The 20,663-nt window shown below is 40.8% G+C and overlaps 1 protein-coding gene across 3 annotated transcripts; it reads right to left on the reverse strand.

The window, feature by feature from the left end:
• Positions 1–447: 447 nt before the first annotated feature.
• Positions 448–10,264, reverse strand: RBM12B (RNA binding motif protein 12B). 3 transcript variants are annotated; one of them, XM_080646175.1, is made up of 3 exons: positions 10,157–10,264; positions 5,991–6,038; positions 448–5,429 (listed from the first exon to the last, which is right to left on the reverse strand). In XM_080646175.1, exon 3 carries the CDS (start codon positions 5,399–5,401, stop codon positions 2,486–2,488), a length of 2,916 nt encoding a protein of 971 aa, XP_080502301.1. In that variant the 5' UTR covers positions 5,402–5,429; positions 5,991–6,038; positions 10,157–10,264; the 3' UTR covers positions 448–2,485. The 3 variants fall into 3 exon arrangements, 2 of the variants coding, with proteins under 2 accessions (XP_080502301.1, XP_080502300.1); XM_080646174.1 differs by having other exon boundaries at positions 9,793–10,194; XR_013959286.1 differs by lacking the exons at positions 448–5,429; positions 5,991–6,038 and adding an exon at positions 6,168–9,580 and having other exon boundaries at positions 9,793–10,167.
• Between the last annotated feature and the right edge of the window lie 10,399 nt (positions 10,265–20,663).

A 20,663-nucleotide genomic window follows, 5' to 3' on the forward strand; every position in this document is an offset into this window, starting at 1 on the left:
GGCAGAGCTGGGAAAAGATGGGGAAAAATGGCTCCCAACCAGTAGAAGCCAGCTTTGTATAATAAACTTTAAAAAATAGTTTTAAAATATATTAAACTGGATTATGGAATAAAATTATTCATATCAATTCATTAATTTTACATTTATAATCTAAATACAAAGCTTATGTTTACATCTCACCAGGTGACTCAGTTGTTTAGAGCATCCTGTACACCAAAATGGTTATGGGTTCGATCCCTAGTAGGGACACTTATGGGAGGCAACTAATCTCTCACATCGATGTTTCTCTCTCTCCCCACGCCCCTAAAATAAACATACCCTCAGGTAAGGATTTTTTTTAAAGCTTATGTTTACTATTGTTGGCCTCACCTACCACTATCACACCACCCCAGCCTTTCAGCAGTTCCACATTGTGATATTTCACTTTTTAAGTTTCATTTTAGCTTTTGATATGTATTTGAGAAGTGTTTTTGTATTCCATACATTCCTTAAAAATGCTGATCAAATGAACCATCTATATAACCTTTTAGCACTTAAAAATATCTATTTTGTTCATTGTGCTTGGTTTGGATATTAGTTTATCATTTTCTTAGCTACTTAAAAGCTTACTAGTTTAAGGAGACATACATACTGATGTGCTTTTTTTTTTTTTAAAAAACAAATGTACCAGTTTATTCATTCTACCAGCAAGCAGAATATTCATTATTTAAAAAAAAAAAAAAACAACTAAGTTGGCTTCCTTTGACTTTAAATCACTGAAGATTAATCCAAAATACGTATAGTACTATTGACTAAATATATTCTACTTCTGCAATACCCTATTACTAAATGATAACTACTGTGTATAAACTCAAATTTTATACTTATTTGCTCAATGTGGATAATCTCTGGATCACAGAATTGAAAAAATTAACTTTTTATAACTATAAAAGCCCACAATCAAATTTAGTTTGGTAAAATGAACAATTTTAAATAAGTCAATATATAATGTTAGTATATAAGAGAAACCCTTGATATATAAAAACTTTTCAAGTTACTTTGTCTTTTATTAACAATGTTTGAGAATACTAATTTTATTTTTAACGCTATTTTTAAAACAATGGAAGAAAATTTGGCTCACGCTTGAAAATATTTTTAGCATCATCTTACTAAAATTTAAAGTACCATTTAACAAAGTTAGCTGGCAAAAGTGTTAAGAACATGAACTGAAGTCAGTACTGAGTCTGTTGTAACGGGCTCCATGATTTACTAGCTATGATTTGTTATTTAACCTCTCCAAACTTCATTATCTCATGTGTAAAGCAGGGGTAAATAATACTCATGGTTCTTATCATACCAAGATTGTGCATGTAAAGCACTTACATTTCCTAGCACATAGTAAGTGCCCAGTATTTTTTAGCCGTTGTTATGGGTATAGAAAAATCAAATCCAGTATCTGCAAAAATGTCTAAACTAAATGTTGAATATCAAAGTAAAAATTCAATCTCACAAGTCTCGTTATATTTAGTTATTAAGACTTTTGATACAAAGTTTTGAATTTTAAAAAATGAGAACCCAAGAGTAAATAGAAGTTATATGGATCATCAAAAAATTCTTCCTAGAAACACAAACTATACCCATTTATCAGCTGTTCCCAGCATAAGCCTGAAAGTCTCCTTGAATCTACAATTACTTTATTTTTTGTTTTTTAAATATTTTGAGTTAAATTATCAGTTTGTTTGATGAGATGTTGAAGAAACCATAGAACTATACATAACACTCTGCACTACATAAATATTGTTTAATGTAGCTGCTGAAAAACTTCACAAAAGAAGTTGTAATTCTTTTTACCTTTTATACAAATACAAGTTAATTAGTTGGTCTCTCCAGTTGTAATTTTTTATTTTTATAAAACTTTTCAAGATGTGAACATAGAAACTAAGAATCTCCTAACTTTTTTACATAAGTTCACAGTATTTTCATTTTGAAGTATTGATAATTAATGGGAAGCTTAACAGTAATATCTCAGACAAGAAAGAGGGCATTAATTCTGCAGGCAGTCGCAATAAAAATGCTAAACCTGAACAATCAGTTACTGACCATTTCCTTATACATTTTTTAGTAAAAGATGCAGACTACAGAATGCAAACGAAAGTGAATATAAAATTTATCTTCTTCAAATACAGCTCTACTCATACAGGTCTTGAGGTTTACCCATGACATCAACAAAAAAATTAATGCACTCAGGGAATGAGTCCTCTCCCCTACTGTCAATCAACAACAACCAAAAAAACAAACAAACAAAAGAAAACCATTTAATTTTAATTAGAAAAAAACGACAATTTGCAAGCAAAAGAAAACTAGACTTACATTCTACTACTTACATTTGTTCTAGTCACAGGTCAAATTTAAAATGCTTCATTAGATAATTAAACACTATTTTTAAAAAATGAAAGCATTTTACTGCATCAATACTGGGAAGAGGTAACTGACTTAAAAGTGCTCTCTAGAGCAAAATTAACCGAACTTTGCGCGGGCCAACTGGCCTATCATTTAAATCTTTAATAGCAGCCATGGCTTCGTTATAGTTTATCATAGCAACAACGGCTTCCCCTGTAGGTAATCCTTGCTCAGTATACTGTATCCTAACTGAATCAGGTATAATTCTATAACCATGGAAAAAGTCTAGAATTTCATTAACATTAGCTTTAAATGGAAGATTCATTATCTTAATAGGTGTTACTCTACCTGAACTACAATTTAATTTTGGATCAGGCATAAATCTCCCCTGAGGAAAACTCCCCACATTACGCTTTCCAAAATCAAATTTGCCACCTTCTGGGCGACCAAAATTCACAAAAGGGCGATGACTTCTAAAATCATCGGATGGGCTCCTGAACTCCTCCCCGGGCGGTCTGAAATCGTCCAGAAGTCTCGCGTCCTCCTCCGGAGCCTCCCTGCGCTCTTCCTCTGGGAGCCGCCTGAAGTCCTCATCAGAAGGGCGTCTGAAACCTTGCTCCTGGGGGCTCCGGAAGTCCTCCTCCCGAGGGTTCCTGAGGTCTTCATCCTGAAGGCGCCTGAAGTCTTCATCCCGCGGGCGCCGGAAGTCTTCATCCCGCCGGAAGTCTTCATCCCGCAGGCGCCTGAAATCTTCCTCCAGAGGGTGCCGGAAATGCTCCTGGGGCCGGCGGAAGTGCTCCTGGGGCGCCCTCCGCAAGTGCTCGTGGGGCCTCCGGTGTTCCGGGGGCAGCCGCCGCCGCAAGTCCTCCTCAGGAGAACGCCTGAAATTCTCCTCAGGAGTCCGCCTGAAGTCCTGATCGGAAGGCTGCCTTAAGTCTTCCTCCCTGAGCCGCCTGAAATCCTCCTCGGGGGGCCGCCTGAAGTCCTCCTTAGGTCGACGCCTCCATTCCCCCTGGGGAAGCCGCCTAAAGTCAGCCTCGGGGGGTCGTCTCCAATCCTCCTCAGGTGGGCCCCTCCAATCCTTCTCCAGTGGCCGTCTGAACTCTCCCTGGGGAGGTCGCCTCCGGTCTTCCTCCGAAGGCCACCTCCAGTCCTCCTCAGGGGATCGTCTAAAGTCCTTCCTAGGAGGCTGCCTGAAATCGTCCTCTGGTGGCCGCCTCCAGTCCTCCTCCCTGGGGTGACTTAAGCCCTCTTCCCGATGGTACCTGAAATCCTCCCAACGTCGTCTGAAGTCCTCCTCAGGAGGCCTCCGGAAATGTCCCTCTCGCCGGTGCCTGAGGTCCTCTGGGGAATGCCTAAAGTCTTCTGGAGGGCACCGCTCAGGCCGCTGGAAATCCCCCTGGGCATGCCTGAAATTGTCCAGTTGCCTCACGTCTTCCTGCTGATGCCTAAAGTTTACAGAAAGGCCCCTTGTGTATCTTGGGGGATCATCTGAGTCAAATGAATGGGCAGGGTCATCTCTATCACATGACTGGGAATGGTCTTGCCTTCTCTTGCTGGAAAAATTTACACCAAACTCCTGCATTTGTGCCTCAGATATAAGTCTTAACAATACCTCTGTCCCCAAGAATCTTCGACGATTTAGACGTTCGGCTTTCATGGCCTGTTCTTCTGATTTGAATTTCACCAAAGCTTCTCCCAGACCAACTCCTTTGTCATCATAAAGCAAGTAAATGTCATCCTCAGCAAGAGAGAAGTCTGCGAAGAACTTTTGCACTTCAGCTTTTGTAACATCAAATGGAAAATTTCTTATATATATGCACAGTTTCTGGCCAGAGTAGCCTTCTTGAGAGTATTTTTGTGAAACATGTCCAAGCCTCTCTTTCTCTATTGATGCTGGTCTTTTCTTTTCATAACATTCAATGAACTTCAGCATTTGTTTTCTAGAAATTGGATCAACAATAACTGGACGATATTGTAAAACAGTCTTATGTAAACCCAGAGCACTGTTATAGTCTTTCAGAGTCTTGAACATCACAAAGGCATATCTTGTTCTTCTTTCATCTTTATATAAAAACCTAATCTGTTCATTAGTCAGATCAGTATCTCTAAAGAAATTCCTTAAATCTCTTTTGTTAATACTTAGGGACAGATTTTTTAAGTGAACATAAAACCCGAGAGGGGAACGAGAACGTGTTCTTCTGGAAGATTTTGAATGAGATCGTTTTCGAAAATGTCTATCATTGATTCCTCTTGGTGGAGAATGTTCTTCAGTTCTCACAGGAATGTCACCCTCCTTAACTGTACTACCACCAAACTCAATCCACTGTTCTTCTGAGCCTTGCATTACTTCTATAAATCTGGAACCCATAAAACTTCTATGACATTTAAGACCTCCTGAAGCATCAATACATGAAGCAAATTTTACTATGGCATCACCATTATTTCGGCCATCATGATGTTTTAAGAAAATTACTCCATCCACACACAAACCAGAAAAAAAGACACGTACATCATCTTCATTTACTAAGTAAGGCAAACCTCGTAGAAACAAGTAAGGATTCTCTGCCTTCAATGGCCGTGTCTTTCTAGGCCTTATATCACCATGTCCTGTACCATTAGTATGAAACCCAGCATCTTGATTAATCGGAGAGCCACAGCCAGAATTACTTGCTTCTTCTTTAATACCCTCAACAAAATTAGATAAGCAGCCAACCCTTGATGCCCCAGATCCTGGTCGCTCTCTTCCTATGTGGTCAGTTCTTTTCATTTCTAGAATCTTCTGCATTTCTGCCTTACTGCTAAGAAAGAGCTCTACAGATGAATCCTTGATAAACCCTCCTGAACGACTTACGGCACGTCTTGCATCTTCATCTGTTGCAAAAATAATAAAAGCCTCCCCTTTTTCCCCTCCAATTATATGCACTCCTCCATCAGGAATAGTCAATCCCGTGAAAAAATGACGAACATCCACAGGCCCAGCAATAAAAGGAAGCCCCAGTAAACGGATGACTACAGCCATGCTGAGCTCAAATCACAGCAATAATGACCTGCAGACAAAAAGGTACACATAATAGCAAGTCTTATTTTTGAAGTACCTTATCCCACAATAAGCTTAATAATTACTTGGTTCCTACCTTCTTCAGCATATATAAATGAAAACAAAATACAAGTTCACAAAAATATTGATTGCATCCAATTTTTAAAAAAGGAATAAACTTCCTCCTATCTAAACATGTAAATAAACCAACTACTTCGAAGGTACATTTTCATATCACCTATCCTATATAGTATGAACAACAAAAATATCAAATCTTCTTGTAAGTCTGCCAAGTGCTGCTTCACACCAAGACCAAACTATTTTCAAACTCACTAAGAAACATATCTTCTGACACATGAGAGAGAACTTTGTGGTTTGAGGAATTTTACATATTTACAAAGCCATCTATGGTCAGTATATAATTTCTGCTCATAAGTTGCTTGCTTACCACTAGGTGCATCACTGGCCAGACATAAAGTACAGAAGGCATGGATACCCAAGATGTATTATTTTACTTTTACATTTTTTTTGTCAAGCCTCTGTAAAAAGCCTTAAGCTCTGAATATCTTACCTTTTTATTATTTCTTGGAGACCTGTTAATTCTGTAAAAGCAACTTAACTGTGGAAAGAAAATGAAATATAATTAATCCCAGGACCCTGTAATTGATCTTAAACAACGCCAGATTAGGATAGTCACTTCAGAATGACCTACTTAAACAGTGAAGCAATATAAGGAACCACAACTATGGACATTACAAGATGACCTTTTTTATTCCAAGAGGAAATGAATCATCCGTTAGCAAAAAGGAGGTACAAATTCAGAATAGACATCTGCAAATTATTTAAAAACAAAAACCTTTTATAAACTAAACTTGAGATGGTACAAGGAAAGGCATGATGGAAATGTTACGTATTTTAATTGGAGTATAGGTTACATGGGTGTATAAATTTATTAAGACTAAATTAATTCTATCTTTAAGGTCTGCATTTCACTGTATATAAATTTTACATTCACTTAAAAAAAAAAAAAAAGACAACTGCTCCACAAGTAAAATGACAATTTAAAAACACCAGAAAATTCCCAAAAACTTTCAATCTCTTCCAACGATGAAAAGACCCAACACCTAACTTATGTCTGACTCTTGCAATTCTCCTCCCTTTCCAAACATAAGACCAAATCAAATTTAAAAAGCAACCATTCCAAATGACAATAAACTAATGAAACACTAACATTTCAAATTCAAACACTACTTTTTAAAGCAAAATCCAAACAATGGCTATCATTTGGATACAATGTTAAGTTTTACATATACAGCTCACACAAACATGGAACCAAATATAATTAAGGCAAATAGTAAAATATCACTAAAATCAAAAATCTCAACTACTACCACTCCCTATCTTAAACTCAACTACTACTCCTTAAACTCCTAAAAGAATTACTATTAAAATTCATCTTGCCCTCGCCAGTTTGGCTCAGTGGATAGAGCGTCGGCCTGTGGACTGAAGGGTCTCAGGTTCGATTCTGGCCAAGGGCACATGCCTGGGTTGTGGGCTTGATCCCCAGTGGGGGGCGTGCAGGAGGCAGCCAATCAATGATTCTCTCTCATCATTGATGTTTCTATCTCTCTCTACCTCTTCCTTCCTCTCTGAAATCAATAAAGAAATATATTTTTTAAAAAAATTCATCTCAAGCCAAACAGAAAAATGTTCAGACAGAGAATCTTCTTAAGCTATGTCCTGAGTCCTAATGAAGAAACACAATTGACAATGTAGGAAAGTAAAAATATAATAAAAGTACATTAATTTGGAATGTTTGGAAACTATCAGTATTAACTACTGAAAAATCTCAACTTAGTGTTTAAGAAAATTCACATCTAATACTTTGAGATACCCAAAGTAATCTTTCCAAATAAGTTTTTATGACCTGCTAATAATTATAAATTTGTTCTTAATGGGCAAACAAATGTTTTAATTCAGTACTTACAGTTAAGTACTACTCTTCCACAAAGTAGGATCTTAAGTCATATTCTTTAAGGTCCACAAAGTTTATTTTCTTTTGAAAAGGGTCCATGGGTTAAACTTAAAACTATTAGCTAAACTAAAAAAGTTATCAAGAAATTACTTGACACAGTCTACATCTTAATTATCAATGTCAAATTGGTATTAAAAATATTGCGATTTACTGTTAAAATATTTGCATGGTAGGTATATGGAAAATCTCTGTGCCTTCTACTCAATATTGCTGTGAACCTTAAAAAAACTGCTCTAAAAAAATGTGTATTTAAAAGAAAAATCTGCACAGTATCAAAAAAATCGAGTACAGCCTAATTTATTCAATATACCAATCCACACCAGCAATTTAACAAAAACTATAAATAAATGGTTTCTGGAATAGTTGTCCCCATTCGAGTTCTGAGACTCCTTATGCAAACTGACTTAGCTCCTTTACTTTTAAAATATTTTAGAAAGCAGTGTAAGCACACATCATTTGTCCTTGCCAAATTTCTATTATTTTATTTTTTTAAAGATTTATCCTGAGAACAAAAATAAATCTACAAGAAAAGTTAGGGATGTTTCAATGAATAATTATATGTCAAATTCAAAAGATCTCACCGAAACCGGTTTGGCTCAGTGGATAGAGCGTCAGCCTGCGGACTGAAGGGTCCCAGGTTCGATTCTGGTCAAGGGCATGTACCTTGGTTGCGGGCACGTCCCAAGTAGGGGGTGTGCAGGAGGCAGCTGATTGATGTTTCTCTCTCATCGATGTTTCTAACTCTCTATCCCTCTCTCTTCCTCTCTGTGAAATATCAATAAAAATAAAAAAAATTAGCCGAAACCGGTTTGGCTCAATGGATAGAGCGTCAGCCTGCGGACTGAAAGGTCCCAGGTTCGATTCCGGTCAAGGGCACGTACCTTGGTTGCGGGCACATCCCCAGTAGGAGGTGTGCAGGAGGCAGCTGATCGATGTTTCTCTCTCATCAATGTTTCTAACTCTCTATCCCTCTCCCTTCCTCTCTGTAAAATATCAATAAAATACATTTAAAAAATAAAAATAAAAATAAAAAAAATAAAAAAATTCAAAAGATCTCTAGTAATAGATCCTCCCTAACTTAAAAACAATTACTGTAACTAAGTAGTTAAAATGAGGGCAAATTTTATAAATTCAGTTTAAGCAGACTATATAAAAATTGTTTCAATTTGTCACAGTTAAATATAACAAATGCTTAAACTTTTTTGCCTTGAGATATGAGGGTAATGTACCATTTATCTCTCTATAACAACATACGAGACCACCAACTACCTATAAGAGACCAGTTCTCAAAATAAGCACTTTTCCTGTGGTTGCCATGTAATTTCCTTAAGTAAATTCTGCAGAAATTCTATTCTTAGAACATCACACACAAAAACAAAACACAAAATACTCAAAAGCACTTAAAATTTTATATTTCTGAATGCAACACAAGTACTTTTTGTAACTGCTGATTTAAAGACAGAGATAGAACTTCTAACCTATGAAAAGAAGGAAATGGGTCCTTAAAAGCTCATTTAAGGGCAAGTTAGTGAAATTAATAAACTTACTTTGCTGCTATTTTTAGCCAACAATTCATCCCCCTTAATACCATTATCACTAAACAACAAGAAATGTGTATATTCTAACCAAGCCTGAGCGGGGAAACCGGAGGAGGGCTAAATTTAAATAGGCTTTATTTCAGATCCATTTGGTTTTAACTAGTGAATAACAAGTCATTTCCCAAACATGGTCAAGGAGAGAAAAATGCGACAACTTCTTAAAGCCCAAAGTTATGATAAGGCACATTCAAACTCTAAATGCATGAGTTTCCCCTGCAGAAAATAATCTACCCCTCGTCCACAATTATTCTTTATGATGACCTGCCCTTTATCCTTTTATGATTAGATGGTTAAAATGAAAACCAAAGGCATGAAGATACAGAGCCAGGGTCCCCAATAGGCACTGTAAATGACGACGAATCCACATGGCACAGGTTTTCCCAAAACATCCATCAATCCTCAAATGGGGAACAGCCGAAGGCAGAGCTTCTATACCCACAGCCTTTGTCCAGACTCCCAGGGGTCAGAGCTTCCTTCTTTCACGCCAGGCCAAAGTTGCTCTGTACGATCCGATGCTGTCGCCAGAACCTTCAGACAAAATCAGCTTTCAAATTAACTTGGACCGCCCAACCTCCGTGCCTTTCCGTTACCGGGTCCCAAGGACAAATATTCCACCATAACTCGCCACAGGGTGAACTGCTCCCAAACCTAACACTTTGCCCCTTCTCCTAAGCCTAACGAGCAGGGCCTTCTTTCCTGCCAACACTGACTACGATGACATAGCAAAGGGGGGGAAATACCTAGGAAATCCGTCGATATCTTCACTTTTAAGAAACCTGGGAAGCGCACACACAACAGCACATGGAGGCCGACGGGAGTCGGTGTTGAGCAAGGAAAGAGGGTGCCCTAACGGCAGAGCGGTGCTAGATGCTGGCGCGGCGGCCGGCCCCGCCTTTCGCGGCTCTTCCGTCTCCGAGGCCGACCCCTCCCCACCCCCGACGCCCCCACGGTAACGGCTTCGCACTTGGCAATAAGCACACACCACTGCCGCCGGGTCGGATACACAGGCGGGGGGCTGGGGGGCGGGAGGGGGGACACTCCCCGTCGCAGCAGCCTTCCCAGAAGGGCCCTCAGTGAACCTAGAAGAAGATGGCGCCCACTCACCCCTCCACTCCGGACAAACGGACGTACAGTTTGCCCATGCGCTCTCCAGGCGTAACCCACCAGCCCCGCGCCCCGGCCAGGTTTGCGCACGCGCCGTGACGCTCACCCACTTCCGTTTGTCGGGGGTGGGGGAGGTGCCAGCCGCAGCCCGCCCGGCCTCGCAGAGCTTCTGCGCATGCTCAGATTCCAGCCAACCAAGGAAAGGAGATATTCTGAAGCAAAACTGGGAGGTTAATTTGTAGCACTTCAGAACCTTCCATCAAGAACTGCCTGCGTACACTGCACAAACGTTCGCGATTTCGAGGAGTTAAAGGATGTAAAAGCAGAGAAAAGTTGGCGATTTCTTTTTTTTCTTTACAGCGCTGCACAGTTACTTGTGTGGTGTAAACAACTTACAAAAGGATCGTTGTAAACTCTTAAAAGGCCACAAAATGTTAGTTTTACTGCCTTAACTTATTCCCCAAGTACAATGCCAACACCCAGGGGGCTTAATAAATGCATACTATATTCAACTTTATAGACATTAGTAACTTTATGCCTGCGTTTGTTGATCGTCTTTTATGGTGTTTTGAAACATGAGAACAGAAAGGCCAATCATGAAAAGTGGGAAGTAAAAAGCACAGTTACGGGCATGTTCGGTAATGCCTGTTCTGTAATAGCTGGTGAACCACCTTGCATGTAATGTTATTTTATTATTTACAAATAACAAAGCAACCCACCATGTTCATAATTATATATGCATTTATCTGTTGATGCAAAGCTCACTAAGAAAGCAAAAATCACATCTTTAAAGTTTACAGATGAGAAAGAAAAATTGAGTTTTCAATCCCTAGCTCAGTGCAAAATACCCATTCTTTAATTTAGTGATATGATTGTGAGAAAGAAGAGGTAGTTTAACAAATGGACAATAGGTGGTTCCTGCAGTGAGAGCCACCATTTCCTGACTTGGGCAAATTACTTATAGAAGTAAATATGTTGTATCTGAGACCACATAAGTATTAATGACTTGTTTCAAATGTCAATCAGGGGTCCTCAAACTTTTTAAACAGAGGTTCACTGTCCCTCAGACCATTGGAGGGCCGGACTATAGTTTAAAAAAAACTATGAACAAATTCCTATGCTCACTGCGGGCCGGGACGAGTCGGCTGCTAAGCAGGACAGGCAGCGGCACCTGGCGGGCCGGATAAATGTCCTCGGCGGGCGGCATGTGGCCCGCGGGCCGTAGTTTGAGGATGCCTGGCAGAGACAAGCCTTGGGAAGGTAGGCTCATTGACTAGGTAGCATTGACCTTGATTATTCCCCATAGTCCAGGGTTGGGTCCTGGCCTGGCAAACTCAGGAACCTGAACTTAAAAGCTAACATTGCCCTAGCCCAGTGGTCGGCAAACTCATTAGTCAACAGAGCCAAATATCAACAGTACAACGATTGAAATTTCTTTTGAGAGCCGAAAACCGACTTCTGCGCATGGGCCACAAAGTTTCGATCGCACTGTACGTGCGCGCCCACACGTGGTATTTTGTGGAAGAGCCACACTCAAGGGGCCAAAGAGCCACATGTGGCTCGCGAGCCGCAGTTTGCCAACCACTGCATTAGAGGAATCACTACCTATGGCAGCTGTATATAGCCTTACAAAATGTATTTCTTAAATAAATAATACCTGCTAAGCACAAAAAGCAAAGTGCGATAAAATGCGGTATGCCTGTCCTCTGTTATAAAGGAAGAGGATTCTGTCCTCCGAGGCAGACTCCCTTTAAAAAGTATACAAAGGAGCTCCCTTGGGTCCTCGCTTCTAAGACAACTAAGAAAAGAAGGAACCATGGTTGTGCCAAAAAAGGCCGTGGCCATGTGCAGCCTATTCACTGCACCAGCTGCACCCATGGACAAGGTCATTGAGAAGTTTGTCATTCGAGCCCTGGCAGGTTGTGGCTCAGTTGGTTGGGCATCATCCTGTGTGCGGGAAGGTTGCCGGTTCGATTCCCAGTCAGGGCACATGCCCAGGTGTCAGGCTTGATTTTCACCAATGGAGGGTGCAGGAGACAGCCTACCAATGTTTCACCCTCACATCAATGTTTCTCTTTCTCCCTCTCCCTTCCTCTCTTTCTAAAGATCAATAATATATATATATATATATATATATATATATATATATATATATATATATATATATATTTTTTTTTTTTTTTTTTTTTTTTTTTTTTAAAGAAGTTTGTCATTCGAAACACGGTACAGGCCACAGTCCTTAGGGACATTTCCGAAGTAAGTATCTTCAATGCTTATGTGCTTCCCAAGCTGTACTCGAAACTACATTACGGTGTGAGTCATGCCATTCACAGCAAGATAGAGTAGTCAGGAATCATTCTCGTGAAGTCTGGAAGGACGAACACCCCCACACTGAGTTAGCACCCTGCAGAGGCTGCCCCATGACCTCCACCAATGCCCATGTCAGGAGTTAAGTCCTTAAAGACTGAAGAAAAGTTCCCTAGGGGAAAAATAAAATGCAAATTGTACTTAAAAAAATAAAATAGAAAGCACACGAAAGAAATGCTCCAGAATGTTAATATTGTTGATATTAATTCACAAGAAGAAACACTAGTAAAGTGAACCTGAGATGAACTCAAGCTGACCAGAACTTTCGTGGATATACACACTCTGTATATGAAGTCAAATTATCAGAGAGTTGTTTCCTAAGCATGGAAACAGCACACAAGTTACTGAATCTCAAAAAGTGTTTCTCTTATTACTATAGGACACTAGAGTGAACATAGGTCTTTTCTTTTTTTTTGGTCTTTTCTAATCTTCCGCTGCCTTTCTCAGGTGACCATACCATTACAATAAAAAATATTCCAATCTAAGTAATTGGGTTTAATTACATGGTATTCTAGTTATTGAATAATTTTTTGAGCCTTTAGTGTGTCAACTTTAAAATCCAATCATTTTAGAGAACAGAGAGAAAACAAAGTTTCTGAAACAGCGAAACAGAAGACTCTACCCTGAAACATGGTAACTACACCAAGTCATGGCCATTCTGTGGCTCTGTCTGGGCAATTAGTCAGTCCCCCATGTCCCACCAAGTGTATTGCCACAGTTATATACTATCTACCCTTCTGAATGATTTTGGCATCAGTTTTCAGCTGCATTTCCTAGCTCTTCAACATCCACAACTACAGTCTGTCAACTCCAAGGACCTTTCTCTCTCTTGCACACCTTGACTCCCATTGATTCAACCGGTATTTATTGAATATGGACTGTGGGTCAAGCGCCTCGCTTAAGACTCTGGAAAGACAAATGTGAAGAACCCACAGTTCTCTCTCCTCAGGAAGCTCATGCTATAGCAAAAGAAACAGCACACACGTGCATTTAGTCATCACACACAAGAAGTCATGTAGAGCATAGGAATTAAAACCATGAGCTCTTGGATCAGGCAAATCCAAGTGTAAATTCCAGCTCTGCTGCTTATGACTATTGACAATTCATATCCTTACTAGAGGCCCAATGCATGAAATTTGTGCAAGGGGCTCGGCCCCCACCACCACGGCAGTCGCCTCTGCCTCCACCCCTGCCGCCATGGCTTCGTCCGGAAGGTCATCTGGAAGGATGTCCAGAAGGATGTCTGATCTAATTAGCATATTACGCTTTTATTATTATAGATACTTCTCCATTTATACAGTAAAGATAACAGTATCCATAATACAGGCCCATTATGAGGATTAGGTGAAATAATGCTTATAGAGCACTTAGCACCATGCTTAACACACAATAAACTCCCCTTAGAATCCAAGGAGGCTGGCTCAGAAATCAGAATACCATCATAGTTTCAAGCCTAACTCTATCACTTCTTAGCTATATCACTTTAGTTGCTGAACCTCTCTGTGCCTCAGTTTCTTCACCTATCAAATAAAGATGACAACAGCAGGGTTGTTGTGTAGATAAAATGATATCTCTCACACACACACATGCACTAAAGGTACATAATAAAGCACCAATAAAGGCATATAACATGAAATATTGCATATTGCTCTGGTGGCCTGCACGCTCCTTTCCTATTTCTCCATTGCAGTGGTCCTCAAGGCACATCTGCAAAACCCCTAAGAGTCGTTAAGAGTACTGTTTGGGCACTACTGATTAAATAGGGAGCTCGCTCAACTGTGTGTGACACAACTCAGATCTGAAAGACTTAACAGAAGCAACAAATGAATGATGGAGGGAAATAAGAATTATACAGGACCCCCAGCATTTTAACTTGGATAATTTCTTGCCAGAGGTAAATGAGAGTCTTTTCTCCATACTGGAAAGATGGAGACAGAGATCCTGAACACTCTATGGATGCTACAGGCTAACAAAGGAGGCATGCAGAAAGGGTACTGTATAAATCCTTGTGTTTTACTGATGAGATGAGCCCATTTCTGGTGAACAGCCAAGAGCACACGTGAAACAGGATGTCTCCTGCTGTTCAGATTCCCTCTCCCTGGGTTTCACCCTGTCCCAGGAACATAAATAGCAAGCAGCAGCAGTAGGAAGACCTAAGAATCTACAAAGAAATTTCCAAGAGAGAATATAAGGAAAAGACCCGAGAGAGAGAGAGAGAGAGAGAGAGAGAGAGAGAGAGAGAGAGAGAATCCAGAAGATTTTGTATTGGAAAAGGGAGTCTCATGAAGCCCATCCCCCTCAGCTGCATATGAGCCTTGGGTCTGGAATACTTCTTACCAAGAGGTAAAGAGCCCACTCAGATTGCATATGGCTTACCACCTTGTATAGAAATAACTTGCCTTGTTTCAGGCTCAGTGAATACTCTCATCTCTGCTTTAAGTGTGTGCATCACATGGCACCTGGCCAACCCACTGTTATATCTGTCCTCCAGGGAGAAGAGGCAAGGTTCCTTCCACTGCAGCAGGAGTGAGGTGCAGTGTCTAAGCCAATTACCTTGTTGTTAGCAGCCAGGAAAGACCTGCTGGCCACTGGAGACTGACACCCACTATTGAAGCTAATCTTGCTCTGTCTCTTCTCTGTGTTAAGCAAAGTCTTGTCCCAGTGCTTGACTGTGTATTATTATTACTATTATAACTCGAGGCCCAGTGCATGAATTCATGCACGGGTGGAGTCCCTCAGCCTGGCCAGTCTGGCGGGGCCGTTGGGGGGTGGGGGGAGGAACCATGGGAGGTTGGTCGGCCAGCCCAGCCCCCAATCAGGGTGGGGGGCCGATCAGAGGCAGGGCTGGCCAGGAGGAGGGGCCACGGAAGGTTGGGGGGGCCAATTGGGGCCCCGATTGGGTCAGTTGACTACTGCAGTGTACATCATAGTGACTGGTCGTTCTGTTCCGGTAGCTTGGTTTATAGATAGATAGATAGATAGATAGATAGATAGATAGATAGATTATTTGGCAATTCTGATACCAAAATACAATGGAAAGAAGTATTTGTTAAGAATGAAGATAAGCCGAAACCGGTTTGGCTCAGTGGATAGAGCGTCGGCCTGCGGACTGAGGGGTCCCGGGTTCGGTTCCGGTCAAGGGCATGTGCCTTGGTTGCGGGCACATCCCCAGTGGGGGGTGTGCAGGAGGCAGCTGATCGATGTTTCTCTCTCATCGATGTTTCTGGCTCTCTATCCCTCTCCCTTCCTCTCTGTAAAATATCAATAAAATATATTTAAAAAAAAAAAAAGAATGAAGATAATAGGGTGGGAGGGAACAGCAAAAAAAGCTTTGCAAGCAGGAGGCAGATGGGAAGGTGATAATTTCTTTCATGAATCCCAAAAGGTTGAATCCTAAATTGACAGTGGAGAAGCTAAAAAGAAACTTGATATGCACCAAATAAGTTGTTAAAGACTTAGGAGTCCTCAATAGCTTCTCTTGGGGAAAGAGATGAAAACAGAGTTCATTCACATCAATTTATAAAGCACTAAAAACATGCATTTAAGACTTCCTTCCCACCAAGAAACCAGCTAGAGTAGAAAATTGAAAGCTTATTCTCCAGAGGAAGTATGACTAGGGCACAACCAATACACATGAGATCAGTGGGTCTATATATAAAAGAAGGACATTATATGAATGATGAAACTGAATGATGAAATTCACACCCTATTTCCCCACTACACCTGGCAGCAGCCAGGCTTAAATCCTCCAGGGAGAGAGGGTTCTTTCTGGGGAATCTGATGAGCACAACAGTGGGGTGAGAAGGAGGGAAAAATACTGACATGGAAAATACCCTATGACCAGCCCAGGCAAATCACACCACACATTGTAGTCCAGTCAAGAAACCACAACTATTCTTGTAGAGACCAACATAGTGGTTAAGAACATACATGCCTGAGGCAACAGAAGCAAAGTGGGACTCAATCCAACTAAAAAGCTGCACAGCCAAGGAAACCAGCAACAAAAATAAAAAGGCAACCTATGGAATGGGAGGAAAATCTTTTCAAATCATATATCTGATCAGGGGTTAATATCCAAAATACATACACAACCCCTATAACTGAATAGCAAAAACACACTCTGATTTAAAAATGGGCAGATGGCCAAAACCGGTTTGGCTCAGTGGATAGAGCGTCAGCCTGTGGACTGAAAGGTCCCAGGTTCGATTCCGGTCAAGGGCATGTAACTTGGTTGCGGGCACATCCCCAGTAGGAGGTGTGCAAGAGGCAGCTGATCGATGTTTCTCTCTCATCGATGTTTCTGACTATCTATCCCTCTTCCTCTCTGTAAAAAATCAATAAAATATATTTTTTAAAAAAATGGGCAGACGATGTAAATAGTCACTTCTCAGGAACAAAAACATACCCATGGCCAACAGGTACCTGAAAAGGTGCTCGATATCACTAATCATCAGGGAAATGCAAATCAAAACCAGAGTGAGATATCATGTCACACCTGAAAGAATGGTTATTATAAAAAAGATGAGAAGTAACAAGTGTTAGAGAAGATGTAAAGAAAAGGGAACCTTTGTGCACTGTTGGTGGCAATGTAAATTGGTGCAGCCACTGTGGAAAATCTTACAGAGATTCCTCAAAAAAATTAAAAATATAACTGATACCATTGTAATCAACGTAATGATGAATACCTGGAAAGGCGCAAAGGGAAGGCCAAATATTATAGGCACACCATTATATTACAGTGCAGTTTAACACTCCCCAGGGAGTCTCAGGGTCTGCTTCCCCACTCTTCTCCAAAGGTCGCTGGGGGAAGGCACTGAACAGGGGAGAACAGACAAATGCCCAGTAAAGTCTAGGTGAAATAGTGAAGGTACTTGTCTGTAAGTCACACCTGGAAACAGGTCATTGGCCAGAGTAGGCGTGGCCACGGTAAGCACAGGAAGATTTGAGATATTTAATCTCCTAAGCATTGGTCTGTTCTTGGCCTCTTGGCTCCTGGCTTCCTCTTGATCGACTCCTGGCTTGTAGGGCTCTCATGCGCCTACATTCATGGCCGTGAGCCATGTGGACCCCGCACCATGCATGGACTAATGGACTGCAAGTAGCCTGATGGTATACCGGACCCAACTCCAACATGGAACAGAAACTCTGGACTCTGATTCTGTTTCTAGCTTTACTGGAGAGATGTAATTCCATGGAAATAATGCTTTCTACCATATCAGATCTTCCCGTGGGGGCCTCCAGAAATGCTTATTCCAGCAGCACTCCAAGAATCCCACTCCCACTAGCAATGGAGAAAGACCACTCACGCTTTTCTCCAAATACGTAACTACCATATGATCCAGCAATTCCAGTTCTGAGTATTTATCAAAGAAAATGAAACACTAAACTTAAAAAGATATATGCAGCCCTAACCGGTTTGGCTCAGTGGATAGAGCGTCGGCCTGTGGACTGAAGGGTTCCAGGTTCGATCCCAGTCAAGGGCATGTACCTTGGTTGCGTGCACATCCCCAGTAGGGGGCGTGCAGGAGGCAGCTGATGGATGTTTCTCTCTCATCGATGTTTCTAACTCTCTATCCCTCTCCCTTCCTCTCTGCAAAAAAAATCAATAAAATATATATATATAAAATAAAAATAAAAAAATAAAAAGATATATGCACCTCCATGTTCATTGTAGCATTATTTACAATAGACAAGATATGGAAACAACTTAAATGTCCATCAATGAATAAATGGACGAAGATGTGGTATATATATGTGTGTATATCTATACTAATAAAAGGGTAATATGCTAATTAGACCGGATGTCCTTCTGGACAAAGCCACAGTGGCAGGGGCCAAGGCAGAGGTGGTTAGGGGCAATCAGGCCGGCAGGGGAGCAGTTAGGGGGCGATCAGGCCAGCAGGGGGGCAGTTAGGGGCATCAGGCCAGCAGGCAGAGGTGGTCAGGGGTGATCAGGCAGGCAGGCAGGTGAGTGGTTAGGAGCCAACCAAGGATATTCTTCTATTGCTTTTTGATATAGTGGAAGCAGGGGGGCGGGGGGAAGGAGGAAAGGAGGAGAGGAAGGAGAAAGAGAGAGAGAAACATCCATGTGGGTGGGGATCGGGATAGAAGCTACAGCCCAGGTACATGCCTTTGACTGAGAACTGAACCCATGACCCTTCAGTGTGCAAGCCGGTGCTCTAACCACTGAGTAACAATGGCCAGGGTGATAAACATTAAAAAATATATATGTATTTATTGATTTCAGAGAGAGGAAGGGAGAGGGAGAGAGAGATAGAAACAGTGATGAGAGAATCATACTAGTACATGGGCTGCTCTCTCACGCCTCCTACTGGGGATCCAGCCAGCAACCGAGGCACACGCCCTGACGGCAAATCGAGCCATAACCTCCCGGTCCGTGGATCAATATTCAACCAGTGAGCCACACCAGCCAGGCTAATGTAACTTTTTTTGATCCTCAGTTTCCGTTTTTGTAAAAGAATTCAAAGAAATAAGATTGCCTCAAAGAGTTATTATGAAGAGTTGAGGTTAATGCCGTCATGTGCCCAGCACAGTGCCCTGTGTGGGACACAAAGAAGACCATCGTGAGTGGGAGGTCTTTCAGTACTTTAATTATATAGCAGGCAATGCATACATTTTATTATCCTGATCTTTTTTATAAAGCATATAACAATAGTGTGCATTTCATTAAGGAAGACTAAAGTGATTCACCCATAGGAAGCTTCTACATATTAATCTCAACGATTCTCACCGTACCCTTTCGGAGTCCCCATTAACATTTATACAGTCATATGGTTTTACAAAATTGTATTCTGTAAGTGATTTCCACTTCAAAGTAGACACTTCAACAACACAGTAATTATTCAAACATTTCTTAGAATTCCTCTTTAAGGAAGGGTTTTCAGAACATATACCTCCTGTGTCATAGATATTAGTGGGGGCCTCCAGAGTGAATGCTGATCTTTTGGGGTTGATCACATGAGAAGTCTTAGGCCTAACTGTGCCAATAAAGTTAACTAACATCCTTACATGCATTTTTCATGGGCATTGAAAATATTATGTCATTTTCCTTAAGAGGAACAAATAATCATTTTTATTACAAAATGTGTATGGGGAGGTTTTGTTTGTTTTTGAGAAAGCCAAAAGTTGTTTTATGCTGTTGCTGCTGAATAAGGTGGTTTAAAATAATTCCAGGCCATTTGGGGGTGGGGGACAAAAATACCAAAAAAAGAAAAATACAACAATAATAAGTGAGATTTAAATATTAAGAAATAAAAAATTTATTTTATGACCTATAAACTGGCTCTGAAGGTAATTTTGAATTGTTTTGGGTCTAATAGCCTCCAAGGGTGACTACTTTGCCTTTTAAAAAATATTTTTCTTTTACCTTTTTTTTTTAAAGGATGTCTACTTTGAAAGACAACATTCATGTATGTATAAATTTGATTTTAAAATACGAGTTTCCTTCTTTATTCACAGGTGGGATACATATGATCACATTTTACATACATGATTTCCTATGCTCAAAACAAGGAAAGTAGAAACGCAAAGAAAGGTCTGGCAGGAAATATCTTTCTTTGGTTCCTGGGCCAGTCTTCCAGCATTGCATATCAGTATTTTGCCTACTTTTCTGACAAATGTATTTTGCCAAATACTTTTTTGGACTGTCTCCTTTAACACGAAATGACCTAGTCTGGAGAAATTCTGATATAAATATCATATAACAGTTTAATGAAACAATACTTTAAATATATATATTTCTATTGATTTCAGAGAGGAAGGGAGAGGGAGAGAGAGATAGAAACATCAATGATGAGAGAGAATCATTGATCGGCTGCCTCCTGCATGCCCCCTACTGGGGATCAAACCCGCAAGCTGGGCATGTGCCCTTGACGGGAATCGTTCCGGTCCCGGGACCCTTTCAGTCCCAGGCCAACGCTCTATCCACTGAGCCAAACCGGCTAGGGCTGAAACAATACTTTTAATTTGTGAGATGCAATCAGCTATTTTCTTTCCGGTGGCATTTTATTTCCCGACCTCCACATTGATTTCACGTCCCGCCTTTGGATCGCGTCCCAGAGTTTGAAACAAACCTTTTAAAGAGAGCGTCTCCCAGCCAGGCTTCAGGGTTAGCGCACCC

Source organism: Plecotus auritus (assembly GCF_963455305.1).
Source record: "Plecotus auritus genome assembly, chromosome: 11".
NCBI lineage: Eukaryota > Metazoa > Chordata > Mammalia > Chiroptera > Vespertilionidae > Plecotus > Plecotus auritus.

Coding starts and splice junctions, on each gene's coding strand:
- RBM12B (XM_080646175.1), bottom strand. CDS start 5,401: ATGGCTGTAGTCATCCGTTTACTGGGGCTTCCTTTTATTGCTGGGCCT.